We start from the raw sequence: 12,605 nt of genomic DNA on the forward strand, positions 1-12,605 counted from the left end.
TTTATTGTGATCTGTTTTCGTGGGGGGGGGGGGGAACAAAACGAAGAGAGAGAGTCCTCCTGGCTGACCGTGGCTGACACCTGGGTTGAGAAAAGCATTATATAAGGGTTACAATCATTCCAAGCCACGTGAAAACTCAACTCTATATCACTGGCTTTCAACTTGAGGCAGACACCATCTTTGAACTAACCAGCTTCAAGCGCCAATTCTGTAGAAAACTTTCTTTAAAAACTTTAAAACTTTGCTTCCAAGTTCCCAAGGAAAATAGATATAATGAAACATTTAAAAGTTGGCAATTAAAAGCTATCCTGTGATGGATAATTCCATCGGCCAGTTCATTTGTACTGATTACAGTACAATACACACTTTAGTACTACAACCTGTTGGTGACTCTAATCCTATTGAAGGGCAAGTAACAGGATATTATAGAAGGGTAAGTGCTGGAATAACAACACTGTAATTTTGGAAGGAGGATCTTCTGAAGTAGCTAATCTGCTCTAATTAATGTGATATTTTTCAATATAGAGAACAGACAATTATCCTATGAGATAATTATTTCTCTTCCAGCCTTCTTTACTTTCCAAAAACTTTGAAGGGCACAAAACACAGCGAGAGAATGGAGTGGCTTAGTCCAGATTCTTCCCTGTTAAACATTCAGTCACTGCCAGAAACTACAAATACCCAGAAAGGTGACATCAGAGGCTAATCACTGGGAGTCTATTTCTGAACTACAGCCCTTCTGTTTGCCATCTTCAATGTTTGAATTCAGCATTCAGATAACCCAGCACACAGAGACACAAAAGGAACTAAAATCTTTAATCATTTATTTTTTAAAACAAAACCTGAAACAACATAATATTCCTCTCAATACAATGGCCTCCTATTGAAATGCCATGAGGTCATCTTCTCTGGCATTCCGAAGCAGTGCCAGCAGAGGAAGAGAGTGATCAGCAGAGCTTTGTCCAGCAGTACAGAGACTGGTCTACTGCTTGTGTCAGTTCTAATCCTCCCTCTCAAAACATAAATCCCGAAACAATGAAATCACATGACAGAGTCAATCACCCTTGCAGCAGTTTTCCAGAATGTTCAATGGATTGGGTGTCATTGTGTATATAAAGGACTGACACACCAACTGGCCCTCATTGGACTGCAGACAGTACAACTACACTAATATACATCCTGCTGCGTTTAACAGGAAAGTGAAGATGGACATTGCAGTTCAGACTCCTTGGCTACGCCGTTCCCTTCTGCCGAATTTCCTCTTCCCCTCCCGTATCTATGACCAGCACTTTGGGGAAAACCTTGATCCTGATTTCTTCCCAAGCTCCTCATCTATGGTTAGCCCCTTCTACTGGCGAATGCCATCCTCTTTGTTCAGGCTGCCTAGCTGGGTACAATCTGGGCTATCAGAGGTATGTTCTGTGCACAGTATCTTTTTTAAAGATGTGGCATTTTCCTGCAACTTGACTAAAAAATTTGCTTAATATAGAGCGTCACCTCTCGGATCAATCTTTGTGGATGTATTGTCTGTCTCATAATAATAATGGATGTTCCCAATTGTTCTATATGTGTATATGTATTTTTATATATATATTATATATATAATAAACAGGAAGTAACAAGCACATAAATCTGTATGATAAAGTGGAAGATGAATAAACATGTATATCTATATGATAAAGAGGAAAGGGGAGATATAATTTCAAAATAAGGCAACAGCCATTTCAAACTGAGTGAGAAAGAACTTTTTTTGCTATGAGGATTGTGAATCTTTGGAACTCTCTATCTGAGAAGGCTATGGACGTTTAGTTGTAGATGATATTCAGGACCAAGGTTGACGGAATGAGGGGACATGATAGAAGGTGGTTAGGGGTGAAATGGGGCATTTAAGCAACATAAAGCTGAGCTTGAGGATCTTTGGAGGCTGATTGGACTGGTCCTGCGCCTATTTCTTAAGTTCTTACACTGAATTTCTATAATACATAAATATATAGCTAATTAACATACTTCATTAGTGCAATAAATGATAAATAATAACATTTTTTGACAAATTGTTAGTGTCATTGTTTTAAGGGGGGATAAGTCCTAAATTGGAACGTTAAGGCCTGTTCCCATTTGCAAATTGAATTACTGGGAATATTGGTTGTCTTGAGTCATTTCATGAGGACCAAAGACGTGGGCTAAATTTTCTGTATCTGAACACACTAATTCCCAAGGAAACCAGAATTAATAATAAGAAAAACTCTGAAACTTAAAATAATAAAAGGAAATGCTAGAAATTCATCAGATTCTCTGGTACCCAATAAGTCTTCTAAAGTAACATTTTCTCTGATATTAGAGGCTGTTGGCACTGTTGATTGGAACACTATCTGTGCACTTGCAGGACTAAGGTTTGCAGGATCTTGTGACTCAGAGGTATTATCTCTGCTCCAAGGCTCACGTCTTATCCATCTGGGAGATACATCATTGTACGTCAGAACAGGTTGATTAAAAATAATTTAGAATCTTGTGCCAGAGTGGTAGTTTCCCTGCCACTGGGTCAGAAGGTGTGGGTTTATGTCCCACTTGTCACACAGATGTGTCCTAACATGTCTGAATAAGTTAATAAAAATATAAATATTTATTAATGAAGGTTTGATGTCTGCTTTAGCTAATGGAATAAGAATCACTATTTGGTCAGCGAAGTCCACACTAACTACAAAGTGCCCCACTTCCTCCATCCTCCAAGTGGGGGATACAGATATTAGCAGGACAAGTTAGCTCAAATTAAAGTCATTTTAAATAATAAATTGGTAATTGTTAAAGCTGTCAATATCCTGATGCTGACTGGCACATGCCAGTAATTGAACTTTGGACAAGCCGAGATGCTTACTGAAATGAACATATGAAGTAGGAGTATGAGTAAGTTATTCAGTCCCTTCAATAAGATCCTGGCTGATCCAATTACTCCACATCTCCACCTGTCCCCTATCACCTTTTATCTCCTTGCTTGTGATAACCTTAATCATACTGGACTTTTCCACAAAGGCTGTTGTCAATGCCAGAGGATAAATTTCAATGTTGCTTTAAGGTTAAATATTATATGTAGGGTGTGACTTTGATTCATGTTGGTTTTCTAGTTCATTTCCAAATGAAATAATTAATATTTGGTAACAATTGCAGTCTCACTCAAATAGGCTATAAGACTGCTTGTCTTTGAGCAGTATCAAAATTCCAAATTTGTGTTAAGTTGCATTACTAGAGTGGGGAAAATCAAGCCTTACTGGATATCATCAGATGCCAAAAATGGGAATACCGCAGCACCCCCAGCCTTTAAGTTATAATTTGAATTTAAGAAAGTTTTAAAGTATTTTAAACTTTGAGCCTTATATTATCTGAGTATATTCTCTACAATCCTAGTAATAATACTTCACCTTAGAAGGAGTTAACGTTTCCCAACAATGTCTGTCTTTGTGCAATTTAATCTGTCTTTTCATATGACTTTGTTTGTCCCTTGATCTGTGGGTTGAGTTTACAAGCCAGAATGTTGTTTATGAAAGGAATGTTCCAGTAGAATTCACTGAAAGCTGGCCAACAAACTTCCATGGAACAATTTACGGCTAATGGAAATCATGATATTGTGCCCTCAATTATCCTGATATCTAAATTAAATAATTTGATGCAATTGCAAAATAAACTTGAACTTCTCTGTACCATATTTCAGCCAGCTACTAGGAATTGTGTGGAAGAAACTTATCCTCTGAAAGTTTACTTCTTCTTTCTCTGTGCATGATGGCAAGGTGCTGGTGTTCGATTGGAATGGACAAAGTCAGAAGTCACAGTAGCACCAGGTTATAGTCCAACAGGTTAATTTGAAATTATAAGTTTTCAGAGCACTTCATCTGATAAAGGAGCAGCGCTCTGAAAGCTTGTGATTTCAAATAAACCTGTAGAACAATAGCCTGGTGTCATGTGACTTCTGACTTTCCCTATGCATGACTTTGTTACTCTCTAGTAAGTCTGATCACTTCTTTTTCATCATCTACCTGGAATCACATTTGACACCTCTGAAAATATTCTTGTGAATCTATGTCATAAAACAGCTCAGAATTAGGAAAGCTGGATCGCATCTTTCGTGCTTAGTACTAGAAATATTCTTTTCATAACCTTCTGCTTGAGTCAACAAGTGTCACTTTAAATTTGCAGACAAGTGTTAGGTAATCACTACTTAACAAAGAAGGAGTCTAACTACCTTTCCTTACCATTTGTTGACATGACTATCTGTGAAACTTCTACCATTGAAATTGATTAGTAACTCAACCTGGACTAAAATGCAGTAGTTTTTTGAGCCACCAGCAGTTCAGTTCCCAAATTCCTAAAGCCTTGCCATCATCTACTAGGCACACATTGAGCTTAGATACTCACTTCATGCCTGGATTATGCAGGTCAATGCTGTTTGCTCAGTTGGCACCCTATCCATCACATTAAACATCAACTTCCTCTACCAATGGTGTAGAAACTTGGTAAGCCTTCTCTAATGGCAAAAAAAAAAATTGGCTCGAATATGTATAACTTGTTTTCACAGCACATAATTCCATTTTGTATAACCACAATTTTTTTTCCATTAGCCTATACAATGATTTTTATAAATACTCATTGCACTTTAATAAAATTGTAAATGTATTTTAAATTTCTCTTTGAAATTATCTGCATTTATACCCTGTGATCTTGTTGAGATTTCTCATTTCACTTTCGATAATCCATTGCTTCATTGTATTCATTTTTGGACTATGGGAATCATAAGCAAGGCCAGCATTTATTGAGCATTTCTAGATGCATTTGGGAAAAAGACAAATCTTCTTTCTTTACACTGCACTCTATGCACTTAATACACTTTCACAGTGCTATTAGATCAGGAATTCTTTCTAATAGTTGGAAGTCTTAGGATTAAATTGAATAAGCGTCCTCTAGATTTCATGTGCTGATGGTGGGAGGATTGAATGGTTACTTTAACATGTGGAGTATATCGTATAAGATACCCATCCCTAAACAGTACTTCACACGTTAAGAATGCATCTCAGGAATTCTGGCAGAGAAAGCAGTAACACCAGCTGATGTTCCTACAAACCCAAACATCTGTTACACATCTCCATTGTACTCTTCCAAGTTCTGCATTGGGAATATTAACTCAAATATAAAATTTGTAGGTTCAAAAGTCAATAGGCAAGATTATTTTACTTGATGGAGAGGTGTTTTACATTGCTGAAATGGAGAAGGAAACTATCATAATTCACACTGGGAAGTACATTTAAGAAAAAGGTAAAGTAAAAGATTGATTAGTTAGTGCAACTTGAAGGGACTAGTGTTTAGTTGCTTGTCATCTAATATAGCAGTAGAGGTTTTATTAAATATGGAATATTCACAAAAGATTATTCAGGTATTTTGATAATCTCAGCCCAAGTTTAAAACAAAAAAAACTGCAGATGCTGGAAATGAGAGACAAAAACAGAAATTGCTAGGAAAACCCAGCAGGTCTGGCAGCATCTGTGGAAAGAAAGCAGAGTTAATATTTCAGGTCCAGTGACCCTTCTCCAAAGTAGAACTTTGTGTTGTAATTACAACCTGTATTGTGTGATGGGCTATAAAGGACAATATATTTTTCATATAATGCAAGCTTGCAGCCCTGATGGCTGAGACTCAAAGCTAATACATAATTGGCTAGAATTTTATTGTGACATTTTGGCTTATGAATGGTAATATATTGTATTGATATCTTGAAAGAGATGCTCCTGTCATTCGCGTTGAGCTCCAGAAATTCATGATCCGAGTTCATTTTATCACCTTCCTAATACCAATGACAAGAAAACAGCTTAGGAATTTGGCATTTATTCTTTTCTAAGTAGATGCGCTGTGCTCTGTCTCTCTTGCAGTTGAGACTGGACAAGGATAAATTTACTATTCACCTTGATGTTAAACATTTTACTCCTGAAGAAATCCGTGTGAAAGTTCTGGGTGACTTTGTTGAAATACAGGCTCAGCATGAAGAACGCCAGGTACATCTTACGTTTTTCTCTATTTTTGCTTCATTTTTGACTTGTCCTGTACTTGGACTCACTTGCTTCAGTGGTGGGAGAGCTCAATGGATTTTTGCTGGTCTGGTGTAAGTTGTAGGCACTGCATTTTGGCAGAGAAAGAGAGAGTTAAATTACATAGTGATTTCTTCACTGGCTGATGATTTGGTTGACAGCTGAAACTGCAGTAGTTAAATATCTAATTCCTCATCAGGATTTGAAACCAAGCCATAGTCAGATTTCAAAATCAATTGAAGAAAAGCATGTCAAATCAGATACCACAATTTTACACAAAAGCGAAGGATTTGCAATTTCTCGAAATACGACTTTATTAATGGAATGAATTTGACCAACTTAGTAACTTTGTTTACCACGGTATTAGTAGGTACTGCTCACAGCAGTAGTGGTGCATAAAAATATTAACCGGATTTATTATCACTGGAGCAATGTCAGGTGACTTAGCAACAGTTTAACATCTCCTTATCCATTTGTGAAACATTCTCAAATTGCCTGACCATCATAAAAACCACTAAAGTATACCAGCATGAATGTTAAAAAAAAGCCTGAATTTGTTTTAGTTAAGTATAATATTTGTGATGAAGATAATTGGCTCCCTGTAACAAGTTAACAGATACTCCAATAGAGGCCAGTCTAAATTGAGGACTGGTATGTTACCCACTGAAACATAGCAATCGAGCACTCTTTTATGCTGAACTAAGCCATCACATGCCCTTGCTGTGCAAAATTAAATATAGAATCATTCCGGGAACTTAGTTACAAGACTGTAATGTGGCCAAGGACTATAGATAACACCAACAACCATGACAGTGAATTTTTTGTTAATATCTGACATTTCATGATTTAACGACTGTCTGGAGTTTGCATATTCTCTCCGTGTTTGCGTGGGTTTCCTCTGGGTGCTCAGGTTTCCTCCCACAGTCCAAAGATGTGCAAGTCAGGTGAATTGGCCATGCTAAATTGCCCACAGTGTTAGGTGCATTAGTCAGAGGGGAAATGGGTCTGGGTGGGTTACTCTTCGGAGGGTCGGTGTGGACTGGTTGGGCCGAAGGGTCTGTTACCACACTGTAGGGAATCTAAAAAAATTGGCAAGTTATTTGACTGGTCTGAGCATCACAGATGAGTTTAATTCTCTCTTCACTTAATGTCCATTGTTGTAGGGGTCTTGTGGTGCAGTGGTAGTATCCATACTGCTGAGCCAGGAGACCCAGGTTCAAGTCTCGTCTGTTGCAGAGGTATGGAGCATCTTGGAACACATTGATCAAAAAAACATTTTTATAATATGGCTATTGTTGTACACCTAACAGGGCACACTGGATACAGTCATAGAATCATAGAATTCTTACAGTGTGGGTGCAGAGGCCTGGAGCAGGAACTCTGCCAGTGTTTCCATCCCTGCCCAAAGGATGTTGGAGATAATTGTGGTGGTGTTATTAGTGGGATTAACTAAGCTACAATAATTATTGAATCAATGATTTACTGGCCTGTGGAGACTTGCATTTATATAGCACCATTCATATAGGATTTCCCAAAGTACTTTATGGCCGACAAATTACTCTTGAAATGTATTATCATTCTTATATTGATAAAAGTTGGTGAACCACTGTTATAATGATTTTTATAAATAATTGTTTTGGGGGATAAAATGTTTGGTGTACTTTGCAATCTTAACATTCAAGCAGGTGCCATTTAAACTGAATCTCTTACAGTGGAATGTGATATTTATGCAGTATTGGAGGGGTATTCTGTAATGTTTCAAGATTCTGGATTAGTGGTGCTGGAAGAGCACAGCAGTTCAGGCAGCATCCAAAGTGCAGCGAAATCGACGTTTGGCTTTTGCCCGAAACGTCAATTTCGCTGCACTTTGGATGCTGCCTGAACTGCCGTGCACTTCCAGCACCACTAATCCAGAATCTGGTTTCCAGCATCTGCAGTCATTGTTTTTACCTCTGTAATGTTTCAAGAGTCAGTTTCTCTTTCCTGCACCCAGTTACTTTCCAGTTTATGTTCTTTTGCATTGGATTTATATAACTTTGAGTACTTTGAAATTCTTGAGTACTTGCAAAAGATATTTATCCAGTTGAAAAAGTATCACTCTGAACTGTAAGCTCACAATTCTGATATATAAATTCCATACTTAAAACTTAACATGGCTGTAAACATTATTCCACTGAAAGTTAATAAAATATGAATTTATAGACAATTAAATTCTGTGGTATATACCTGCACTCCCACTAAGGAGTTTAAAGAGTTTCACTTAAAAGGAGCAAAATAGCATTTACCTTGCATTTCTAAGGATTGTCAAAGTTCCAGAACTGTACCACTGATGAATGAGAAAGCTAATTTGTATATTGGGTTGTGTGGTATATTGTCTTATAGTTTATTTGACTGGGTATGCATTAGTCAAAAATAAAATGGAATCAGGTTTTTTCTTGTAAAATCCATAGAAAAGTTGACTGAACACAGCTTTTAATGGTCAAATCTTTTATTCCGTAGGATGAACATGGCTATGTTTCTCGAGAATTTCATCGAAAGTACAAGATTCCAACAGGAGTTGATCCAACACTGATCACCAGCTCCCTGTCAGTGGATGGAGTACTTACAATTTGTGGTCCCAGGAAGTTGGCTGATGTTCCTGAGCGATCTGTGCCCATCACCCGAGAGGAAAAGCCTGCAGTTGCTGGACCTCAGCAAAAGTAGATCATTTCTGTTCCGTTCAATGTGAAATGATTTCAAGCCATTGAAGTATTGCCTTTCGCTTTAAATGTAATGTTTTGTCTTGCTAAATAATCACACATTCCTTAAAATCTGTTAGCCTGCAATAAACATTTATCTTCACTGCCTTAGTGAAATTTCCACTTAAATAAAGTCAATCAGATGAAGAATCCATTGCATAGTTTGTGTTTCTTTACTTTGGTCTTTGGCTTTACTGGCTTGCAAAATGCTAAGCAATTAATTGCAAAACAAAATAACATAAAACTAACTGCATTTATATACATTGTTCATTAAACAGAGCTAAGAATTTTTTCATCCTTTGAGATAATTTCTCAATATCCCTGTGTAAATCAGTTATTAATATTCCACTAATGAATAATGCACACCTCTTTATGAATGAACTGCATGCATAGATTTAGTACAAGATATAACCATTAATAGAAATACAGACTCTTCTATTTTAGTTTACTTCAGAAGCTGACCACTGTGCATATTATAGCTGGATGTGTAATGTTCTATTCTGTCATTTGAAATTTCCTAAAAAAGTTCAGAAGACAAGGTCTATTTGTCTGAAAAGTGAGGCAATGTTCTGAGCAACTGTTAATGAAATGGAGGATATGTACTTTAATCTCATTGTAATGATCACCTAAGATGTTTGAATGTTGACATGGAGACCATTGGAAATGCTGAACAGTACTGGGGTATAGTCAGAGATGGGGATTGGTTAGCTCAGCTGGCTGGCAGCATGATGCCAACAGTGTGGGTTCAATTCCCACTTTGAGTGAGATTACCATGAAGGATCTCCTTTTCAACCTCCCCCCTGACCTGAGGCAGGGTGAGCCTTCGGTTAAATCATCACCAGTCTTTTCTCTCACGTGTGAGCAACTCTGTGATCTGGTTGAGCTATGGTGACTTTTACAGTCAGAGACGGGAAATGAAAATTACTTGCTGAAGTTAGAAAAGCTAACAGTGTTTAAAAATGCTTTCATAAATTCGAAAGTACAAGAGCTTCAGCCTTTTTAACTAACTTTCTCCCTTTTTAGATAACAACCATTTATGGTATATCAGATTTCCAGCATTCTCCTTCAGTTATTTGAAGAGAAATTACTATATTGTTTGATAGAAGACAGCTTAAATTTTACGGTTGTAGGTATGAAATCCCATTAATGTAAACGTCTGGATCTCTCTCTCGCCAGTCACAGAATGGTTGTGAACCTGTTCATTGTTTTAAATCAACTGCACTCCTACCTAAAGAGGGATGTATAATCAAAATGCAATATTGAACTAAAACTTAAAAACTAAAATATAATGTTAAAAAACATTTTAAGACAGTCATTCTATAGTTTGCTACACTTATCCAATCATAGCCGCAACAAAAATACAGAAATCACTGTTTAGAGTTTATAGGTTTGACATTGGCAGAACAATGTACCTTTTAAAAACAAGCCTTCAGATACCCTCACTGTAAAAATATACACATTCTTAAAACAATCACATTAACTTACATCTTCGAGCTATAAAAAAGAGATATTTATTCAAGTGCAAAAACAAGTACAATTTTCTTGCGTGCTGTGTAAAATTCTCAACAAAAATCAAACAAATTGTCAGCTTTTAACTTCAAAACATTAGTTTTAAAAAGTCTTCCAATAACTGGAATGACCAAATACTCAAGCAGATAGTAATGGTAAAATATGTGTGTTTAATGTAGTTTTTAACAAGAGCTTGTGAATCCCTTTATAATATTCCTATGTCTCTTTATAATATTCCTGTGAGAACAATGGCAGTGGAAATCCAAACATCTTTGATTTTATGAAGCAACTTAGATATTTAATTTACTGTTTTGGATCATGGGTTTAATAGTCTTCCACATCATTTTGATATAGTTTTTTTTTGTTTCTGACAACTGGTCATGGGCTAAGGCACAGATTGGTCATACCTTATACAAATCTCATAACAGAAGAACAACAGGTATATCATTCCTTATTTATTAATGAGCCATTTCCATTCACTCTGAAAGGAAAACAAAGAGTCGTTTTAAAATTCTCTTGTAGTTTTTCTCATTTTGGTTCTTCACTGAATGTTCATCACTGATTCAGGGAGTGGAGGATGAACAACATGCAGCCAAGCCTGGTCCTGAAGAAGCTAAGAGTGTAGGCTTGCATGGCTCACAAAACCTAGCCGTGCACAGTCCTAATGGCATTTTTGTAGGAAGGTGATATCCACAAAACCCTGGAACATCTGGCTGCTGGTTTTGCTGTGCCTCCAAGGCTGTGGGAGTGGTGGGATTTAAAGGGATGTAAGTACCACATAACTGATTCTTCTCTGCTGCCTCATCAGTGCCTGATGGAGCCGGGGGTCCACAATATTGTAATTGCTCATTCGCCACCTTGTTCAAATCCGGAGGGCAGGGAGGGTACATGAGGAGTGCAGGATCCACGTAGTCTATCATGGAGGTGGTTTTTGGAAATTGCTTGCTATGAGGAGGGTCCAATTCTGGTTGGTGTGTCGGGTAAATATGTGGCTCTGTTTCAAACGCTGGAGGAAAGAATCATTTCAAACACAGTGACGTTTAATGTTTCTTTTCATTAAACTGGATTTCATCATATTTTTTTCAGCAATGTATATCATAATCACTGTGCAACCACATATATACCACCGGATGTAAGGCTTACAATACCTTGTACACACCATTAAAGTGCTGTAATAATTCTATTATACTATTATTATTAACATGGTGATATGGTCAGTTAGCTCATTACCCCCTGTCATCCTCACTCTCATCCAGACAAGCTGTAAGAACCTCCAATCGATGGACAATTACAACAGTTGAAGTTTCTGCCTTTCTGCCATCTTGATCCCCTGACCTGCGACACTCAGTCATATCTTCCTGTGCTTAAACATGGACCAGATCAGATGATCCAGCTGTAAGAAGGGTAACTGTCTTCTGGTGCAAAGAGTCCAGGTAACTTTCCAGGGAGCTAGAACGAGGAGACATAGCCTCAAAATAAGGGGGAGCAGATTTAGGATTGAGTTGAGGAGGAACTTCTTCACCCAAAGGATTGTGTATCTATGGAATTCACTGCCTAGTGAAGCAGTTGAGGCTACCTTGTTGAATGTTCTTAAAGCACTGTATAGGAATTAGGGGTTACAGTGAGTGGGTGGGTGAGTGGCGCAGAGTCCACAGAAAGGTCAGCTGTGATTTTATTGAATGGCGGAGGAGGGGCAATGGGCCAGGGGGCCTCCTCTTGCTCCTATTTCTTATGTTCTTACGTTTCCCCATCCCTGAAGTGGAATAAAGTGCAGTTGAGCGTCTGGTTCATAAAGTCTGAATCAAAGCTTCTTGAACTTCAAACACACACTACAGAATGTGGATCAAACCAGAAACCAGGAACTCCCACATGCTGTAAATGGGATGCATCACTTGCCCAGCCATCCTTAATGGGTTTTAAGGAACTAATGAATTGTTGTATTCACATTATATTTTTATACATTTTATTAAGCTGCGCACCAGTTGCTCTACTCTTTTGGTCCTTAGGAATGAGATAAACTTTAACCACTTACCAGATACTCACTGGTTAACCAGCTTCTTCCTCTGTAGAACTGCAATAATCAGTTCCTGGAGGCTGAAAATGTGTAGGTAAAAGCAACAGAATACCTGTTTCGCTTCCTCTGCTTGACTCCCTAAAGAGCTTAATTCTAGCACTTTATTCCAAATTTGCATTCAAGTGTTAGGTCACACTTGGTTGTTCAGTTTTAGATGATCCTAACTCAATCTAACTCACTTAAAGAGAATCCCGTTTCAGCTGGCTGTCAATTAAACTG

At 37.6% G+C, this 12,605-nt stretch overlaps 1 protein-coding gene across 2 annotated transcripts in view; it reads left to right on the forward strand.

Moving 5' to 3' along the window:
* cryabb (crystallin, alpha B, b) overlaps positions 1 to 8,902 on the forward strand; it is a 117,504-nt gene extending 108,602 nt beyond the window's left edge. Inside the window, exons 1-3 of one of the 2 annotated variants that reach the window (XM_060846812.1) lie at positions 1,056 to 1,412; positions 5,910 to 6,032; positions 8,565 to 8,902. In XM_060846812.1, coding sequence (XP_060702795.1) covers positions 1,206 to 1,412; positions 5,910 to 6,032; positions 8,565 to 8,768 — 534 coding nt within the window. In that variant the 5' untranslated portion in view covers positions 1,056 to 1,205 and the 3' untranslated portion in view covers positions 8,769 to 8,902. Of the gene's footprint in view, positions 1 to 1,055; positions 1,413 to 5,909; positions 6,033 to 8,564 lie in introns of those variants that run through there. The other variant, XM_060846813.1, reaches the window with a different exon arrangement.
* The last annotated feature ends 3,703 nt before the right edge of the window (positions 8,903 to 12,605 follow it).

This window comes from Hemiscyllium ocellatum, chromosome 29 (assembly GCF_020745735.1).
Source record: "Hemiscyllium ocellatum isolate sHemOce1 chromosome 29, sHemOce1.pat.X.cur, whole genome shotgun sequence".
NCBI classification, from domain to species: Eukaryota; Metazoa; Chordata; class Chondrichthyes; order Orectolobiformes; family Hemiscylliidae; genus Hemiscyllium; species Hemiscyllium ocellatum.